Source organism: Papio anubis, chromosome 2, assembly GCF_008728515.1.
Source record: "Papio anubis isolate 15944 chromosome 2, Panubis1.0, whole genome shotgun sequence".
Classification (NCBI taxonomy): Eukaryota; Metazoa; Chordata; class Mammalia; order Primates; family Cercopithecidae; genus Papio; species Papio anubis.
Genome location: NC_044977.1, coordinates 137,651,970 through 137,673,788, shown reverse-complemented (window position 1 = coordinate 137,673,788; position 21,819 = coordinate 137,651,970). Strand labels below are relative to the sequence as shown.

At 35.1% G+C, this 21,819-nt stretch overlaps 1 protein-coding gene across 1 annotated transcript in view; it reads left to right on the top strand.

The window, feature by feature from the left end:
- The window catches only part of ARHGEF26 (Rho guanine nucleotide exchange factor 26), a 141,193-nt gene that overhangs the window by 24,975 nt on the left and 94,399 nt on the right, over positions 1–21,819 (top strand). Inside the window, exons 5-6 of the mRNA XM_021934735.2 lie at positions 3,446–3,502; positions 6,823–6,983. Of these exons, the coding sequence (XP_021790427.2) occupies positions 3,446–3,502; positions 6,823–6,983 (218 nt within the window). The remainder of the gene's footprint in view (positions 1–3,445; positions 3,503–6,822; positions 6,984–21,819) is intronic.

Genomic DNA, 21,819 nt, shown 5'->3' with positions numbered 1-21,819 from the left:
TGTAATAATGGACTCACAGTCTAAAGCTTGTCTGTTCCTTCTTAGGGTGTTTATCTGAGAAGCTCAGACCTGCAAGGTACTTTAGTTTGGGCTGCCATAACAAAATAGCATAAATTGGGTAGCTTATAAACAACAGAAATTTATTTCTCACAGTATTGGAGGCTGGAAAGCCCCAAATCAGGGCAGATTTGGTGTTTGGCAAGTGGCTGCTTTCTGGCACTTAGTGCCTTCTTGCTACCTCTTCACATGGTAGAAGGGTTAGGGGTTTCTCTGGGGCCTATTTTAAATGGTATTAATCCCATTCATGGGGCAAAGCTTAATCACTTCCTGAAAGGCTCCACCTCCTAATACCATCACCTTAAGGGTTAGGATTCCAATATATGAATTTGGGAGACCACAAACATTCAGACCATAGCACAAGGTATCAAAAGGGAAACCGGCATGATTTTAGATGGAGTGTCTAATAATTACCTTTTGGATCTATACTTTGGGAGCTTACCCGTTTACAAATTTCATAACCTATGTTTTGGGTCTAACTAGACAGTATCATATCCATAGAAGAAATATCTTTTAGTGTTCTTTATTAGGTTTAGTGAATTATTAATTTCTATCTCATTTTGACATGCAAAATTTTTCAGTTATAAAGATCACAGGTCAAGAATTTCAGCATCCATTATACAGTAAATTTGTAATTATGAATTTAAAACTATTATAACATTAGCAAGTTCTGTACATTCACTGTCTTAATAAGGCACAGATATATGCTCATATTTTTAACATGTCAAAACTGTAGTATTGTTCACTGTCATTTTATTTGAATTATTTTCTATCTACTTAAAATGTTGAAGGTATTGACATATGTTCATATATTCTCTTTAAAATTCAGAATCCACAGATTTGAACAGTTTTATGAATTGGCTAGATTATACAAAATCAAGAACCTCACATTAAATCCAGTTCTTACTGCTTTGTTAAAAACTACTTTTGCAGTTCTACTTGTCGATGACATATTTAAATAAGAAATTTAAACCAGTGAGGAATAAGAAAGTTCAAATGAGGTTGCTTTGGCTGTCTGTGTGTTTAAAGGAGTATTGCTTTGGCTGTCTACGTCTTCCCATTTGTACCTAGCTGAAGCTGGTATGAAATGTATATTTTAAAAATGAAACTAGACGCGGTGGCTCACGTCTCTAATCCCAGCACTTTGGAAGGCCGAGGTGAGCGGATCACCTGAGGTCAGGAGTTCCAGACCAGCTTGGTCAATATGGTGAAACCCCCTCTCCACTAAAAATACAAATATTAGCCAGGCACCGTGGTGCACACCTGTAATCTCAGCTCCTCATCCTCAGGAGGCTGAGGCAGGAGAATTGCTTGAACCTGGAAGGTGGAGGTTGCAGTGAGCTGACATAGCGCCACTGCACTCCAGCCTGAGCAACAGAGTGAGATTCTGTCTCAATAAATAAATAAATAAGAAAAAGGAGCCTGTACAATTTTAATTTCCTTCACCTTATATATCAAGTAAGACTCGTAGGTTTTAAAAGCTGGTATATTATATTTTCTTGCCCACAAATGGAGACAATAGAAACACTTGAAGAAATGTGATAAATTTGACAATACTTTAGATTCTCTTAGCAAAAATTGGTAAACTTCAAAAAGGATGTATATGTTAAGACTGTAGGTATAAACGTATGTTTTTCATGCTAAAAAAGCCTGGAACGTCAAGTGATTTTTACTTAAGTTTACAGATAAGGTCGCTGTTTCTGAATTTGAGAATTTTCAGAGGTATTTCCTATTAAAAACTTTGTACACATTCTTTCCCCTTCTTTTCTTCCTTTTCCATTCTTCCTCCCTCCTTTCCTCTCTGCTTTTCTTTCTTCCTTACTTCCATTTGATGTTACTCACCTACATTCTCATTCTCCCCTGATTGTCTTTTCTCTGCTCTCTCTCAGTCTTCTTGGGGTCCCCTTTTCAAATCATTCTTCCTCTTTTCAGATCATTCTCTCCCCTCCTGGGCTTCATCTCTCCACCTTGATCAGTGTCTGAAATCTTCTTGCCTGTTCATGACCTTCTACTCCAGACACCTGCTGTATGGTGCTACTTAATTTGGAGTTGACTGTGGAATGATGCCTCAGATGGACAAAATGACTCTTCTGGGCCTCGGAGGAAGAATCTGGAGAGCCTGTTCTGTTACAGGGCATAGAAGGATAGAGACGGGAGCACAGGCCCGGGAGCAGCAGCCTGGCAGCCAGCGATGAGGAGCTGCTTTGTCATAACTTAGAGGAAACTTTCAGGCTCCCCAAATGTGCGACCCTTCAGTTTTCTTAATCAGAATACAAGAATGCTTCCCGGAATCTCTTTTTCTAGCACCATAGTTTTGCTAGTTCCTTACTGATGGCTTTTTTATTAAAGGAATATTTTACTATCTATCATGTTAGTATTAGTGAAAGATTATAATTCTGTGTATTAATGCTTTATCTTTGTCAAAACTACCTTCTCTTTCCCTTCAAAGGAGCAAGTACTTTAGTTGTGGGTTTACCCTCTCTGTTGATCGGACAAAGTACTCTTAATTCCACAGTAAACTAGCTGTCATCTGTGTAGGTCTCTAAGCCCAGGTTTTTCATTCTCTTCTCAAGATTTTTTGGGTCTGAACCCCATTTGGGTGGAGATGCCACTGGCATGGAAAGTCTTGCTGGTGACCTCACTTGCAGAGATTGTGGGCATGACACCTGTATATCTATCTGCCGGGCTTTGGGTCATGCAGGAAATCCTGTGAAATTCCTCGTCAGGGTTAACCAAAGGGAGCAGCTCTGAAGGGTTACATTCTTCTGGCCAGTCTCCTCCCTTATTAAAATGTGTAAAGAATCCTTTTTAACCATGAATTCTTGCTGACAGGCTGACCCAGGGTCAGGATGGTGGGTAAAGCTAAGAACATTCCAAGACATATGTGGACTAAAAAAACACATGAAAACTGGTACAGACTTGGTATTAGAAGGGGTCTTAGTGATGCTAGCCCAACCCTTAAAATGGGGTGCCTTTCATATAAAGTAGGAGGTCCCTAACCAATAATGTTGACTAAAAGCATTAGCCCTGGAATTGGACCGGCATCGATGCAGATCCTGGCCTTGTTACCTATTAGCTACGTGCTCTTGGATCCTAAGCCTCAGTTGTTACCCCCATCTGTGAAATGGGGAAAAGAACAGTATCGGCTTTCTAGAGTTTGTATGAGGATTCAATGGGAAAAAGGGTGTAAAATGCTTAGTATATTTTTTGGCACACTATAAATATTTAGTAAATAATTGCTGATTAATTAATAATAATTTGATGAATTCAACATTTTGTATAGTTTATCTTAATTCATTTTTGAAGGGCGTAGAGTTATGCCTTGAATAATAAGGAAACTTTGAAAGTATTGATAAATGAGTCAACTCTACTTTGCTTTTTCTCCTAGGTGAAAAGAAATGGATTATCTCAGACAGTAAGCCAAGAGGAAAGAAAGAGACAAGAGGTATGTTTCTATCGAGCAGCTGCTTTAGAGCTCTGGAGTGTGCGTGTCAGTCTCTGCTCTTTTGTGTTTTCACTTTTTGTGTGCACTTGTTCAGTGTTGTCCTTTGAAAATTGTATTTGTTTAACACAAGCAGTAAGTGATCATTTTAAAGTAAAGCTACACATAAGCCCCCAGAAAAGAAAAAAATTTTAAATATCTCAGTATCACTCAACATCATTTGATTTTAAACAACAAAGTCCCTAGTTCAGGTATTTAAACTGAGAGAAATATGATAAAGAATGAAACCAACGTTGGATCCTAGAACTGAAAAAGGATGTTTATGGAAAAACTGATGGTCACATTAGTCTGTAGATAAATGGAGCCTATTTATGTAAGATACCCTAGGTTAGGGAAAGCTGGATGAAGCATACAGGGGGCTCTGAACACTCTTTGCAAGTTTTCTATAAATTTAAAATTTTACCAAAATAAAAAGTTTATTTAGTAAAAACAAGTTAATAATGGAGTTTTACAACTTGAAGTTTAAATCAATGCAATTTGAGAAAACTGCATATTGTAATAATATTGTGAAGCTCTCAAAGTGTTTTCCTCTTGCTTCATGCATATTAGTGTGTGTGCGTGTGTGTATGTCAATGCATATGCATGCATATAAATTGATTCCACAAAGGACACAAGGATGTCCCTTTTTTTTTTTTTTTTTTGGTTGACATTAAGAATAAAGCAAAATTTAAGGGTGCAGTATAGTGCCATTTTTCCAAGTTTTAAAAAAGTAATAATATAGAACTTTGATGTACCTATCCACTGAGAATTAACAAATGTATAACAATTGTAATTTTTCTCCTTTTTTAAAAAGAACATAAAACTGATAGTGTAGAAGGCCTGCATTCTCTTCCTTAGTCCAATTTCTTTCCTTTCCTCCCCAGAGACAACAACTGGTATGTATACTTCCAGCCTGTGTATTAAAATTATGTATAACCTACACACACATAATTTTGTGCATGTGTGTGAAAATATATAGGTATGATGATATTCTGTGCATATTTTTTGATTATTTGTTTTTTACACTCAACATTATTTTTGAGATTATTCATGTTAACGCATATGAATCTAGATCATTCATTTCAATCATCATATAGTATTCTCTTCTATGAACACCACCTTTAAAGATTTTTTATCTATTTTTCCAATGCTGGACAGTAGATGGGACTTTTTCCTTCACTGTGAACATTATGACGTAAAAACGTTTCCCTCTCCTTGTGGCTAAATTTAAAAGCTCCTCCAAGGTATTAATCCCATTTGAACACTTCTGTTCTTTTAAACCTTATATATTTAAACCTTGCCTATTTCTATCATATTCTGAAAATATTTATTCAGACTTTCTATTCCTATTTAGCTATTTCTACCTGCTATATATAACAGGTCTAACCTAATTTGCTTTTAAAGAGTTGATAGTATTATTGCAGTATATTTTAGCAATTATTTTATTAAATGTATTATAATAAACTACCAATTATTTACCTTTTCCTGTGATCTGTTATAAATAGTTCATTATGTCTTTTTGCCCAGTTTGGATATTTGGATTAGATTACACACTCTCTCCTTGATGTAATCAGAAGTAAAGACTGAGCAGAGTGGGGGAAAAGAAGGAATGAAATAAATGACTTCAGACAGCTGTCTCCTGTCACAATTCATTATACACTGAACATCTGTCTGTCCACCAAACTTGAAACATACCTCAAAATTTATTTCAAGGAATCAAGACAAAAGCCAAATGAATGAGACTTTATAACCCTAAATGTTTTCCTTTGGAGATAACAAAGGTTTTATTAATTAGTTTATGCCCTTCAAAAACAAATTAAAATAAATTATGTAAAATGTTGAATTCAGCAGTATTAATTTTTGGTTCTCAAAACCCTCAACACTTAATCACATTAATAAATTAGCATAGTTCAGCATTGAAGAAGTGAAAAATGTCTTTGCTTTTGCACATATTTTAACTCATTCCAAGGCATCATATACATCAACACCTGAAATCCATTATTTATGGTCCAGAAGGTAATTTTTTCTTTAATTTGCTTTGTGTATAGTTTTTGGGGATTATTGTATTGATTGAAAAAATTACACAACATACAGGTTAAATGAGACTCTCAACATTTTTTAACTCTTTACTCTTCAGATAGTTAAATCACTTAATTTCATGAAACACAGCTGAGGCTAGATTAGCACATTTAAGTAAGACCCAAGTCCCTAAACCTTACAAAAGTTAAAAGTCGAGGTGAACACTGAGATTAGCACTTCTAACCTGATTTCTAAAATATGGAGCACCCATCAGCACCTGCTTGTGCCTTTCCTGCTCCCACCCAGCACAGTACCCTCTGCTCTTTGGGGCAAGGACTTGAAGGGGTGGAGCCCTGGAGATCAGGGTGATGAAGGCAGCATTACCAGGGAGCTTTCCAGGAAGGCTGTGAATCTTAGGCCTGCATTTTCCCTATGTCCCTTTTTAGAGGATCTGAATTTGATTTTGTGAAGGATCTAGATGAATTCCTTACACAGGGCGTTGGAGTCTTATCCACATATGTGGGTTGGTATTTCATCGTTAGTACTTATCAGGAAAACCACTGTGTGCCTGCCTCTGAGAGTCTCTGCAGAGAGTCCTTTGCTCCTTCTTGAGACACTGATGAGAGTGGAGAGTGTGACTTGTTGAACAGATGGAATTACTTTCAATTGTATGAGTTTATATAAAAGAATTCCTGTGGCTGATAAGAACCTTTTGAGGGTAGACACAGTCCTACCAGAATATTTGCTGTTATTGACTGAAATTAGATTAAGCATAGAGAGAGGAAGAGCATGACACACAAGAGAGAAGGGAAGGAAGGTGTGAGAAATTTTCTCCGAGTCTCAAGAGAGGACCATAAATCCTTACTTTCCCTAAAGCAGCATGCTTTGAAAGCAGGACTGGAGGAGATGACCCCAAAGGTTAATGAATGTCACACTGAGATTTTATGACATGCTCTAGCTTCCTTCTGTAGATTCTACCCCTTGGCAAAGGCATGACCTCAGGATGTGATGTCAAGTCATCCACATGCTTTCATTTTTTTCATATTTACAGATAGTGATTATTTTTTAAGATTTGGGTAAATGTGTATTATGTAAAGAGAGTAGTTTGGTGATGTTGTTTCTTTAATGCGTCTCTTTTTGTACTTTCCAAGATATTATGCTTGAAAAGTGGAATATCTTGTTATTCTTATAGCAAAATTATGACAGCTATATTTAGTTCTTTAATTAAAATAATTAATAATACAATTATTTGTCCTTCTTACCAGGCTATCTTTGAAGTCATATCCTCTGAACATTCATATCTACTCAGCTTGGAGATCTTGATACGAATGTTTAAAAATTCTAAAGAACTGAGTGATACAATGACTAAAACCGAGAGGCACCATCTTTTCTCCAATATTACAGACGTCTGTGAGGCAAGCAAAAAGTAAGTGCACTGCACTCTGCCTTTGGTCCTGCCAAGAAGTTGCATACTAATAGACACTTTGTTATCTCTACAGGAAGGCATTTCAGGTCATAAAGTCTCATCTAATTGGCTTTTGTCTTGATTCCTTGAAATAAATTTTAGATATGTTTCAAGTTTGGTGGATAGACAGATGCTCAGTGTGTAATGAATTGTGACAGCAGACAGCTGTCCGAAGTCACTTTATTCCTTCTCTTTCCCCACTTCACTTGCTCTTTATTTCTGATTGCATCAAGGAGAGGGCCTTGGTTTGGTACTAGTCTGTGATATTCATCCATTTCAGTAAAGAAAGAGTAAGCCTCAGGCTTGAGTCTTCTATAGGCAGTATCCGGCTACAATTTAATAATATATATTTTCATTATATTTAAGATTTTTTGCTTTACTTTTCGTCATGAAAAGTAGATAAAATCATATAATAAACTTTTATTCATTCAAAACTTATATTTAGCAGTTATTAAAATTTTCCATATTTACTTATCTATGATTCTTGCTTAAATTTTTCCAACTATGTACATAGGATGTTTTACTTATAAATGCTTCACTATTCAGCTCTTATGAATAAGTTTATTTTCTTACATAACTACACCGTTGTGGTCATACTTATGATGATACTTTTATGATTTTATTCTATTTAATTTTTGTGTGTGTAAGTAATAGATTCACATGTTTTAAAATTCCAAAAATACAAAAGATCCTATAGTAAAATGTCATTCATATACTGTTCCCTGGCCACCTGAAACACAACCACAGTCAACATTTGCTTTCTTGTATATCTTTTTAGTAATACTTTATGATTATGTAAGAAAAAATATGTGTGTACATATATTCTTTTCTTGTTTTTACTTACATCTTACCATACTGTAAACACTACTCTGCCCCTTACTTTTTTTTTTTTACCTCTATCCTGGAGATTATAGCATGTCTGCACATTAAAAAACTTTCCTCATTCATTTTTATGTTTTTTTCCTTGGAATTATTTGTTGAAGAAATCAGGTCATTTGTTCTGTAGAATTTCCCACGAAGCACATAATGTATGGGTGGTAATCAGTACCAGATCCATTAATTCATTAAGGATTGCAAAACAGTGTTACTCTAATTTATCGTTCTTTATTCATTTATTAGCCGAAATATTTCTATAAAGGGAAAGGTACATCCATTTGTTCATATACTCAAGTGGTAAAGTTCACCTTATTCTATTTATTAATGCTCAAATTGTTTCATCTTTGATCTTAATATTTTTTGATTATTTTCTTGCTATATGACATTTTAAGATGTTAAAGGATTATGTTTTACAATTCCTGCTCCAGGCCTGGAATCAGCCATTTCCCCAAAGAGCTCTGGTGTCTTTTGAGATGAAGTGGTATTTTAAAACTTCAGTGAGTACCAGGGGTGCTCATTGCTAAGTGGTTTTAGGCTGTTTCAGTAGATAGCCAGAAAAAAAAATCCAAACTTTTCTCTGTAAAACTAGATATATTCAAAGCCCATAGACAGTCCAAATTTATCAAAGTGTACATATTAATAGGTACTTTTAAATATATCAATTATACCTCAATTAAGCTTAAAACATGAAAAAGGAAGTCTAATTTCTATTTCCGACCCCTCTATCCTATTCCCTTCCCGTATAGATACTCTTAAATAAGTCGTTTTTCTTTGTTTTTTATAATAAACATATGCATATGTTTATGTATATGTATTCCCCTCCCTTTGTTAGATAAATGAAAGCATATTCTACTTATTTTTCTCAACCTCTTTATTCACGTAACAACATACATTAGAGGTTACTCCATAGTAGTTTATAGAGATGTTTTACTCCTTTCTCCAGCAAGTGACTGTGCAGTAATTTATTCATCCAGCCCCCTATCTATATGAGCATTAGGATTATTTTCAGTCTTACTGTTACAGAGAGTCTTTCTTTGTGCTTACACCCTGCTATATTTTAGCCATTCTATCTTTGAGATTTTCTAGAAATAAGATTGCTAGATCAAAGGGTAAATGCGTATACTATTTTGTAAGATACTGCCAAATTCTTCTTCAAAGAAATTGTACCGTTTTGCAATACCACCAAGAATAGATGAATGCTTGCTTCCCCAAAGTCTTTCTAGCAGAATATATCAACAAACCTTTAGATTTTTGTCAATCTGATAGATAAGAAGGATTATCTGAGCATAGTTTTAGTTAGCATTTCTCTTATAAGCTTTTCCATATGAATAAGAGCCATCTGGAACATAGTATGTGTCAGGAAAATACTATTAAACTAATAATATTCCTCTATGATATTGAAACGATTTAAAATTTGAGATAAGCACTAACATTACATCAACAAAAGTGAAGGAAGGAAAGAGGTTTTCTGATGCTCGCTGAAACAGAAGAATATTTTCTTTGACTAGATCAGCAGTGTTAACATGTAAGTTTGGCTTAGCTAATCAAAGAGAATTATCTGCTTGATAAGGAGAGGGAAAAAGTATTAGCATTTTTTTTTTCTGCTCTGAGAAAGATAGAAGCTGTTAGAGGCATCTTATCTGAAAAAGTTAATACAAGTAGAAATGATGAACATAACTGAGTTTATCAAATACCAAAATATTAGAATCCAGGGTATTCCCTGAAGCTTGAAGGACGTGTATGTTCATTTATTTAGTTATTATTTTAGTTATCTTTTATGGAATACTTATCATTCATACCAAGCATTATGTTATAGCCTTTTCAGTAGAGTATGTATGTACCCCTAAGTAGACTGCCCTCAATGAACAAAGTCTTAGGATAAATAACAAAAGTATTAATATAGTTCATGGTTAGTAGGCATGTAAAGATCATCACTCTAAGAGGTCAGGAAAACTGAAAGAAAATTCTAAAAGAACTGTAATAGTAATATGGGTTTAGTTTAGTAAACTATGTATACCTATGTAGTGTATAATTATATAACCAATAAAATGCTTGAAAGGAATATTTAATAATATGGACTTTTTTTCTAATGCATTTAGATTTTTAAAGCAGATCTAAAGGGTGGGATTTCATATTGTTTTAGATTTTAATTATTTGAAAGGTAATTTATCAAAACATAAAGGATAATTATCTTTAATGAATTATGAGTTATTTTAATTTCTGTCTTTGTACTTTTCTGTAGTTTCAGCTTCTACGATAAACATAATGTAGTTAGAAAAGGAAACACAAGGAAAGGAGAAACAAGCAGTAAGAAATGTGAGCCCGAAATAATGCAGGGGAAGTCACTGGATATGGCTGACAAATTCATAATTGGCTAACCTTGAAATAAGTCATTTTATTTAAAGTATAGACTAAAATTTTACTTTAATTTCAATCATTCACAAAATTTAAATCATTTAAGATTTTATTAAAAATTTTTATTTCTGTCATAGCTTGTAGTAAGGGGCTATTTTGAACATTTTTGTCTTTTTTATTTAAAAAAGAAAACTGAAATACTTTTCAGCCTCCATTAAAAGAAAAACAAAGAAATATCTGTATTCTTTACATTTTTATTTTGTTTTCACTTCTAATGCAATACTTTAATATGGATATCTGCCTTTGTGATAATTTGATCTCTGTTATATTTCAACTAGGAATGTTCAGCTTTTACATGATAACCTTATGTCTATATCATAATAACTAACATTACAAAAGTGTTTTTGATTTCGTTTGAAACACTCATTTCAGATACAGCCCTTTTGAAATTCAAAGTACTCAGAAGATTTGCAAAGGCCATTTCTTGATGTAAGACTTGCTTGTTGAACTTCAAGAGTGACACCCAAGTGTTGACAACTACTTATGTATTACTCATGAAAGAGTTTACAGTCCCAAGAAAATGTGAAATAAAATCTTGAATAAAATAAATGATCAGTGTCTGAATTAGATATTACAGAGTAAGAATGGTATTATTAAGTATGTCATAACCAGGGCTCTCTTCATTGTTTTACTTTCACCTAATGAAAAATCATAGCTATAGGTGATGACATATTCAATATAGGTTGTGGTCAGAACATCCTTGACATCCAAATTAACAGTGTGGTGTCTAGTCCCCTTCATTGTGACTTAGGTTGTTGACTGCCAATAAATAACACTAAGATTTATGTAAGTTGACACTGTTTGAAAACAGCAGGGACAACAATCATTTTGACTGTGTATGTGTGTGTATGTATCAGTAGTATGTCTCTGCAAAATTCTTTTCTTCTTTTAAAAAAATTTTCATTTCAGTTAACACTTAGGGCCTCCTATTCTACAAGGCTCCTAAATTCCAAAGCATTTCAACTGGCGGCATCTGCCCAGGGGCTGTTGGTTCTTGGGACCCATGGTGGTTGGTGAACACCCTCCAATGTATTTGTAGAGGCGTTTTAGGCCACTTTCCTTGAAATGGAAAGGTTTGGGTAGTATTTACCCCCTAAAGATACTTGGGAATGCATTTTTGGTTGCCCCAGTAGACATGGAGGGCTGTTGACATTAGTAGGTGCGGGCCAGGGTGCCAGGCATCCTACACTTAGTAGGGCAGTCCCAGATAAGCATGAATTGTTCCACCCAAATGCCACTAAAGCCTTTTTTGAGATGCATGGATGGAGTAAAAAGAAGACAAGTGTCAGAACTTTGACAAAGAAACATTTAAGGAGCCTGTGGGCTGGGACAGAAATGAAGTAAATAGGATAAGAGGAACTGCACAGTGTGCATGGATCTTTCTGATGTTCTTTGGCTATAAAGGGTTTGCCTCTCTTATTAACACCTTCCTGTTACTCTCTGTCGGTGCCATGGCCTAACAATTGTTTGTTGTCTAACCCTCCTTAAAAGGAGTGTGTGGGAAGTTAGAATCCTACTGATTGTTTTTACCCTCCCTAAGAAGGGTGATACACTTTCCTTTTGCATGGAATGATTAGAGCTAAATTCTTTAAATTTAGGTAGTGCCTAGATGGCTTTGGGTCAATGTCAGGGAAAAAGCCTTTGACTTCCAACTCTACTTCTTTCTGCTTTAACTGTACCAACGTCTTCCCTCTGACTCAAATTCATGAGCTCTTCCTGGTTTCATGGTCTCCCTGTCTTTTAAGGACCTCAGCTATCTTAAAAGCCTGATCATCTCATGAAAAATGGAGTTAAATATTAGATATCATCTTTCAATTAGAAATGAATAGGCTTAATTCGTAACTAAACGTCACACATAATATACACTTTGCTTATTTTCATATTTCCTTTGATTTTTTTGGGGGGTTCTTCCCCCACAAATCTATGGTTACTTAGGATAATTTATAGATAATTGCTGTGTTAATAGAAAAAGACCTATAAATATGATTAACTTACATTAATTTGCAACAGAATATGATCTAATACCAATTGTTTTAAAATTTAAGATACATCCCTATTAAAAGACTGATACTATTAGGAAAGAAAATTATCTTTTGTAGAAGACTGAATGTTAATCCTTTTCCCCTATTTAGAAACTCTTAAGGTCTAAGTAAGGTCTTTTGTGTTAAAAAGTTTTCTGCAAAATGAAAATTAGATGAGTCTTTGCTTTGATGTCTCATAAAAAGATGTGTTTTTACTCTCAATTCTGAGTTTTCATTCTAAATATCTAGGTTATGTTAACAGTCTTTCATTCAATTTTTTTCAATAACAGAGTGTGCTGTTATTAATACCCTATAAAAATATGCTACTGAAGACCTTTGCAAGGTACTTGTTTCTCTTTTTCCAGTTACAAAGTTAAAACATTGATATTCTTTGGAAAACCATTTAAAGCTAAAACTATGCTTGTCTTCGGTTTCTGCAGAGTAAAGTAAAAATATCCATCAGTATGCTTTTGTGTCCTGAGGAACTGAATTTGTTCCCAACATATAATGAGCAGTGAATGCCAAATTCTCTGGTTTCTGCTTTGTGTAGCAGAGTAAATTACAATAATAGTAAACATACAAAATAGTACTTACCCCGCACTTGCTTCTCCAAAAGTTTTTTCCCTAATTTTAATCAAACTGTATTAAAATTGAAATGCCATATGACATTAAAAACTACTTTACATGCACATGCTTTAATATTATTTTATGAAATGAGTTCATATTACCAGAAAATGACAATCTATGTAAATAATAGTATAGCATATTTACCTTATGAAATGTGTTTCTATTTGGTAATTAAAATTCTAAACTTTAATGCATAAGCAAATAACAGTAAACCTTCAAAAGTCTTTTATAGTATGAATATTAAAATTTCAACCTCCCTAATTCTTGAAGCTAAATTTTGAAGGAAAAACACATGAAATTTAACTAGGCCAGAGAATATGGAACATATTAAGTTGTAGAACCTGTTTAATTTTTGCCCTGAAGTAATGGCTGTTGCTGTTTGTTTTAGCAAATGTTATTTTCTTATTCCATATATACTCAATATAAACTTACCACAGAGTCTTTGGTAAATAAAGCCATTACCTTATTTTCCTGACTATAACAGAGAAACTTTATTCTTTCTAAAATCAATTTCTTCAACTGACAGTTGAAAGGCAGTGACATTCAGAAGCTACTCTTTATGACACTTTTTGACTTTTTCTCTGAGATGAATGACAAAGAAGTTCATTTGAAATTCACCCAAAGTATTTTCACAGTACTTCAAAGTAAGTCTATGTGAGTATTCTAGTCCATGTTGTTCAGCTCTTATCAACAACCAGTGTCTACAGTAATAGTAAAAGAAATAGGTAGTTGTTTAGGTATTATTTCAATAAAGAAAGAAATACTAGTGATGTTTTAATAGATGCAGTCCTTTTGGGTAAGGCTGCAGAAAAGCAGTGTGGGATCTGAAGTCTTTGTACAATTGAACAGGAGACCAGTTAAAGATGACTGATTAGAGACATGCGCCGTATTCGTTCTCTTCTAAAATCCCGGTACTCCAGCCTGGGCAACAGAGCGAGACTCCATCTCAAAAAAAAAAAAAATGATGGAAAGGTCAACATGCAAGGAAAAAGAAAACAAGAATAGAGACAATAGCTACTGTATTTTGGAGTCTGAAATATTTTGGAGCCAGAAAAACCTGAGATGGTTGCCCAGTAATTCAGGAAAGTTTAAATCTAGACTGGTAGTGAGGAAAACCAAGAATCAACCAGACTTAAATCCCAGAACCTCTGAAAGGTGGTGCATTGTTTGATTGATTAGTTCTTCCTTCACAAATCTATGGTTACTTGGAATAATTTATAGATAATTGCTGTATTAATGGAAAAAGACCTATGAATGTGATTAACTTACATTAATTTGGTCTAGGACTAAGTTAAAGGTAATTCCTAGGTGCAGGAATAGATGATGAAGTTGGGTAAAGGTGTGACTAAAACTGCAAGTTTCATGCAAATCTGTTTGAGAAGTAGTCAGACCCTAGATCCTCTCTTTGGCTGTACGCAGCAAGATGATGACCCTCTTTACCCCAGCAGCAGGGCAGCATTGGTGAACACTGGGCCAGGAGACCCAGGACCACATAAGAAGGGGACTGTTGTACAGGAAACAAAGGTATAGTGGCAGTTGGCTCCCACAGCCTTCTGCCCTACTTTCCTTTTGGAATGCTGGTAGCCAGGGGTGTATGTGTGTGTGTGTGTGTGTGTGTGTGTACACTTTGCTCCCTTTTTGTCAAATAGTGATTGGCATAGTATAGTTTAAGTAACATTTTACTATTTTTGTCAGTGAATTTATGTTCAAATACATTATTATTAATAGCATTATTAAGTTTTGCAGGAAACAATAAGTTGAGGATTACAGCAGAAATATAAAAAGCCTCAAGCCTTAAGAAATATCCATTTTAGTATCATGTTAGGCAAGTCCTTGTTGACTTTAAATCTTAGTTTCTCTATTTAATAAGGATGATAGTATACTTAACCTATAAGGTTGTTTTGAGGATTAAATGATACACATAAAATGCTTAGCGTAACACTAGGCAAGTTCTTTAGCAGCAATTATTTTGTTGATGTTATTAAAATCATTTTTATCATCTGTGTCTGGTATTCTGAAATGTCTCTGGATTTTGTATTTGTTGACTTTTGAATGTATATGCCTCTGCCAGCATTGGTCTAGGATTAAGTTAAAGAATAGGTCTTGTTTTATGCGCATCTAGTGCAATGGTTTGCGTGAGTTTATTTTTAAAGATAGTTGTTGCACAATATTACATTTTAGCAATCATCTTTATTTTGACATTGAGTGAATCAAAGTAAATAGATTCTTCCATAATTATACAGAATTAATTGTGACCTAGATTAGGACTAAAACCTGAGCTATTTCTTCCAGCCAGCCTGGTGTTTTCTTTGTGAGTGGTAGATTCCTTGGATCAGTGCTTCAGAGCAGGCCCTGGCATGCTTCAGCTGCCAATTAGACCACTCTCCTGGTCACTTTTTGCAGGCATTTGAACCCATTATGTTCTTTTTGCATTGCCTTTACAAGTTCTAAGTCTTTGGATTCTGAGTTGTCACATGGAGATTTAAACTTGGATAATGAGCCTGGTTGGGACAGACTAAAGTGTTACCAACTTAGTCATTAGCTGTTATCAATCTTAAACTAGGATAGAAATTTATGGAAAAAGAAACAATGACTAGGGTTTGGTTGCGGTGTTTCATCTGCATTGCATTTATAGCTGTGGATTTTGAACCATTACATGGATTTTGACTCTGCCAGTTGTGAGTAAAATAAGCAGGACCACACAGTTTTTCTGGCTGATGGAAAAGATTTTAATTTAAACTTTGTGTTCTAGCCAAGTTAAAGCTAGCACTTGATTTAAGTAGAAGGGAGATGGTTGATGAATTAAGTTTCAAAAGCAGACTTTTTAAAGCCTTCTAATTGCTTATCATAGGATATTGCCTCTGATTGCTATGCATTAATTATTAGCATCTGGGCATCAATTCTGTGTTTCTCCAAACACTTTTCTTATTTCATCTGATTTAATCCTTAATAGCATGCTGTGAAGTATGCCAAATCCTTGAGTAATGTTGTTTTGCTATAACGTTGATGGGCGGGGGGGGAAATGGATTCCCAGCCAGGGCCATTGCATGTGTGGAGTTTGCATGTTCTCCTGGTGTCTGCGTGGGTTTTCTCCAGGTACTCAGGTTTCCTTCCACCTCCCGAAGATGTGCACATTAGGTGAATTGGCGTGTCTGTGGTCCCAGTCTCAATGAATGTGGGTGTGTGAGAGTGCACTGTGATGGAAGGGGTGTCCTGTCCAGGCTTGGCTCTTACCTCGCCCCCTGAGCTGCCGAGATAGGCTCTGGCCAGGTGTGACCCTGAACTGGAATAAGATGCTTGGGAAAGGAATGAATGAATGAGTGCAAATGATTATGAAATACAAATTTGTATAATATATGATAATCATACAAATGCACTACAATAAACGATGCTTTTCGAAAGCGCTCATTGAGCCACCGTATTTGTGATTGTTTTCGAACTGCATGGTAGTAGGGGGTGCTCCTTCCAATTTTCACTTTGCAAACATTTATACCTTGATTTAACCCACTGCTGTCACTCACTGATTCACCAGAAATTGGATAAATAATTATCTTGTTTTTACTTCTCTTTCTTAAATGTATGGGTAGCTTACACTTATTTCAATGTTTAATATTAGAAGTGTTTTGAGTGTTTATTTAGAAGTTTAGGGGTTTTTTTTTTTTTTTTGACCAGAAATATCCTGTAAGAACTTAACTTTTGTTTATATCAATTAGCCTGTGGCAAAATTAGTTTAGTTTTATATCATTTTGCTTACAGTTGCAGCCTCCAAAACCTGTCAACAACATCGTGATGAATTACTGTACTATCATTTCCCTTTTGTGGGTAAGGAGACTGAGGCCTAAATTAGTTATGTGGATTTGTTTGAAGTCATTCACCTAACTGGAATTGTACCTAGTGAGTTTTTTTATTCTTCACAATGTGTTGGCATAGACTGTTTGTTCAAAAATACATATATATTGTTAAGTGCAGTTAAAAGTTCAGTCTACAGAACTAAATTTTAATTTAAATTTTAATCTGCCAGGGATTACACATCTGGAAAATTATTTGAACTTGCTCCTGTTGGTGTACATCGCCCATGGAGCTAGTTCAGAGGGAGTGATTCGATTTTTATCTCATGTTTGGATGTCTTTGACCTCTTAGAATATGGAGACTTAAGAGCAAAGAGCATCTTGTTCTCTGTGGCGCAGCTCTGTGGCACATCATAAAGGTCACTGTCTTATCGTTTTCTCATGGACATTGTTCCCGAAGTGAGGAATATTGTCCATATCTTTAGCATAAGCAGTCTGTGAATGTGTCCCAATGGTTGTGGCGTTGCAGTATTCTCTAGAAATAACCTAATTGATTATAAAAGTATCTCATAATCTGAAGTCTCTGGAGTTTGTACTTACTTACTTTTGCATATGTACTGTCTTTATATATTTTCCTCAGATTAAAAAAATACCCAAATAACTTACACTAAACTCCTTAAACTACTTTACAGTGATTTTAGGAAGAAAAGAAAATGTATGTTTGGAAAGTGCTAACTTAATTCAGGTTATAATTTTCTGCTTTTTGGTCTAAAAAAAAATCTGTTTTCAGAATAAACGTTTGTAGAAAATGATTTTGCAAATCTCTTTTTAGGACTTAAAGAATTTCTTATCTCTTAGGTGCTGACATAAATACTGAGCAACCTCACAGCAAAATATTTTAATTTTTTAGAGTGTCAACTTTATGTAAAAAGCTGTGAAAATATGATTTAAAAAAAAATTGTGAAGTCACCTTTTATATGCTAAGAAGGTGAATACTGTTTTAATATTAATTCAATATATTATTACCATTCTCTAATTGTTTTAAGGATGTGGATTAAATAATGTAAGCCTTGTTTTATAATTTTAAAAATATATTTATAAAAAATATCCTGAGGAACATATGATGAATGGTATTTGTTAAAGAACTTAATAGATACTTTATCTATACGGTGTTTTCTTTGGATTTCAAAAAGGTTTCGGGAAATGACTTGGACTTTGAAAAAAATTTGGTGGAAAGGTTCCATAGAAATGTCAAGATTGGCTAAGATTGACCTTGTCACTTGTGGGGGATTCAAACAAAGTTCCCTTTGTAACAAGGAAAACTGTCTCTGTATCGGGAGTTCATTGGAATTTCTTTTCTAGCAGAGAAGAGTAATATGAATAACCAGAACAGGACACAATAGGAATGTTTGTGTTCGTCTGCTGAGGTTGTCCTGTGATGTGGCTCCTACTTCTTATTCTCTTGCGTCTTGTATATATTTGATACACACTACTTAGTTATAAATATTTAGGTGTACATTTGTGAATGTTTTTAGATAGCTCTGAAGAAATCTGCTGTGAATAAGATGCTTTCCAAGAAATCCTCAGCAAGCATTCTCACAAGTTGAGATTTTACTTGAGGCATTCAGTTGAAAACAGAGCTGGAGTGATTAAGTTATGAAATTATTCTCTTGGATTTATCTAAGTAGCATTAAGGATTTTTAGGAAGACTGGTTTAAAAAATGTATACCGCAGGTATAGATTTAATTATTTTATCTTTGATTTTTGGAGGATCTAATATACCTGTTTGAGAATCTGTGTTTTTCAGGTATTAAAAATACTAAATATGGGAGGAGTTTGGTTTACCTCACTTATGCTTATGCCATTCCTAGGGATCATGTATACCTCCTGTTTTGAACCTTGACTTATTTTTTAACCCTTTTTCTTTTTTCAGTCTTCCTGGCCAATACCCAGTTTACTTTCACAAAGCTGCTTTTGTGATTGTAATATAATTTTATTTGTTCAGAATGTTATTTTACCATTATTTTAATAAATTTAGAGATCAGGATATCATTTTATTAATATTTCAGAGAGAGACACACTAAACGATATTTCTGTTACTCATGAAGTACTTTATCCAACTTCGAATGGGGAAAAGAGTATAATTATTTAGAATTAAGACACGTTTTCTCTGCATACTGTTGGATAAAGCATATTTTTCTGGACTCTTTGAAGACCTCTATATTTGGAAACTCAGATATTCAAACTGGAGAAACTTGCTTACCTTTATCTATTTTATTTCAGACTTTCCTGGCATGAACTAATTCCCAACTTTGAATACTGGTTTTTATTGATCACATTTCTTTTTCCTGAGACCTGCATAAGGAATGTTAATCTCAACCTTAGGCAGATCGCTTTGTCCCTCCGCATGTCAGCTGCTAAGCGAGCTTTCCATCAGCATGGAACCAATGTTTATCGGAATAACTAACCTAAAACCAGGGCCCTAAGGTTTCACTTGCTGTGAGTCTGTTATCACCAGCTCACACTGGAGAATTCTTTTTCCTGCTATTGCTTTTTCTAAACAATAAATGCTATCCATGGTATGTGGATTTGGAAGTCAGTCTTTTAGAGAGTTAGCTTTGCAAACATTACCTTAAGCTCAGAAGTCTGACTTACATCAGGGCCTGGATGTAGTGAAAGCCTACTGAGGATGGTTTGAAAAAATCTAGCTGTACATGTTGCTACAGTATTCATCTATTATTATTATTATTATTATTATTTTTGAGACAGAGGTTCGCTCTGTTGCCCAGGCTGGAGTACAGTGGCGCGATCTCGGCTGACTGCAGCCTCCACCTTCCGTGTTCAAGCGATTCTCCTGCCTCAGCCTCCCGAGTGGTTGGGACTACAGGCGCCCGCCACCATGCCTGGCTAATTTTTTGTATTTTCAGTAGAGACGGGGTTTCACCATGTTAGCCAGGATGGTCTCGATCTCCTGACCTCGTGATCCACCCACCTCAGCCTCCCAAAATGCTGGGATTACAGGCATGAGCCTCCGCGCCTGGCCAGTATTTATTTTTAATGTGGGAAAGGGTTGCTAGAGATAGCAAACATATACATAACCTGAGGATAGGAAGATAATGTATGAACATAGTTTTCTGAGAGTGAATGTCCACGCTCTGAAAAACATGGAGCCGAGGGCTTTATAAAGGAGCTGCTTTTTCCTTTCCTCTGGAATTGTTGTACAACATCTTTGAGGAAAACATGACATAATATTTTGATAATTTTAGTGAGCGTATGTATTTGAGCAAGGCTGGGATTGAATTGTAGGCTGTTTGGCATGGTAAAAGTTTGAATTCTCCAGCGCTGCTTTTGATCCGTTTGCAATGCCTGTGTTTTTTCTTGTGAGCAGTGTGTATCCTCATCAAGGGCTGCCTCAATGCTTATCCATCTGGAGGAGACTACTCAGCTTTAATTAATTAAGGTTGTAGGGTCCGCCTACAACCACTCTAAGTAATAAATGTACATGGTGTAAAATTCAAATACTGCCAAAAAATATGCAGTGAGAAACAAGTCCCCCTGTATGGCTGGTTTGGGCCGTAGCTTCCAGAGATATTCTCTGCACATTCAAGTACAATTTTTTAATACAGTGATTGCCTGCGATACGCACTGTATGCACCAGTACCAATTTACTTTTAGTCCATCAAATAGCCAGAGTCTTAAATGAAGAATAACACTGAGTGTCATTTTTTAAAATCTTTATGTGCTCCCCAAATAAGCCCAAGCTCTCTTTATGTAGTTTCTTCTATTTAGGAACTTTAAATGAATAGGTCCACATGAGTTATGGACTTTATTTTATTGTGAAAATAGTCATTGCTGTGAATATGGGATTCTTCTTGAGCATTACATCTTATTCCTTGATAAAATGTTTTAGAGTGAAAGCCCCTGCTGTATACCAGGCACTGTGCTAGGCATTGGAAATATAACAGTAAGCTTGACAAGCAAAGTCCTTGTCCTTGAGACCTAGTGGGATACACACACACAGAACAGGTGCTTGAGAAACAGAGTATTCCTCACAGTAGGACCTTGGCCTGGATGGGGGAACTGAGGAAGTGACCTTTCCTTACCTCTCAATCTTCTTTCCTTTCCTCCCTCATCAAATTAATCTCATGAAATTAATAGTCTTTATCAGATGCTTTAATTCAAATATAATTCAATCTAGTCTCTATATGTAGAAATGCCATACTAGTCACATGTTAATCATTTTATATTTGCAAGTAACTTCATTAAATGGGCACCTGGGATGTATGGAACAGTTTAATAAACCAACATTTCTGCACTGTAGTTAAATTGATCCTTTAGCTACAATATGAAAATTTTTATTTAAAGAAAAACAGAGCCTGGATTATGTCACAGTTCAAAATATGAAACATACTTCTAGTTTGAATGCATAATTCTTGGATTTCCTTGCCTCTGAATGATTTCTAAATCTGGAAGATTTGGTTCCTGCCGATTTATTTAGCTTACGGAAAAGTCATCCGATCTATACTTCAGGTTCACTAGAAACTCCTTTTACATCACGTCCTTAGGTAACACTTAGTTTTATGAAAATTTCTGTAACTCATAATTGCAGTTTTGCTTTTACAATCTCCAGGTAATTTATTTAAAAATAAGAAATAGAAATTGTAAAACCTATCAACTGTGAGATCATTAGCTGACTGAGATATAGCTCACCTGCTGTTAATTTATTTATCTTAGTAAGCCACGTGCTTGAGCTCATTTTACTCGTTTACTTTGTTTTGTGATTAATAAACTACTTTCCTGGAATTTTGGATTGAGTTTAGAGGCCATATATCCCATTCTGTAATTTACAGATAGTACCCCAGATCTCACAGCTAATTAGAATTAGAGCTAAGGCTAGAACCCAGGACTTCTGGCCCATTTTATAGGAAAGGGTGGTTCACTGTGTTTTTAATATGTTATATATTTATGTGGCTTAAAAGTCCAAAGAGGCTGTGTGCGTTGGCTCACGTCTGTAATCCCAGCACTTTGGAAGGTGGGGGTGGGTGAATTGCTTGAGCTCTGGAGTTTGAG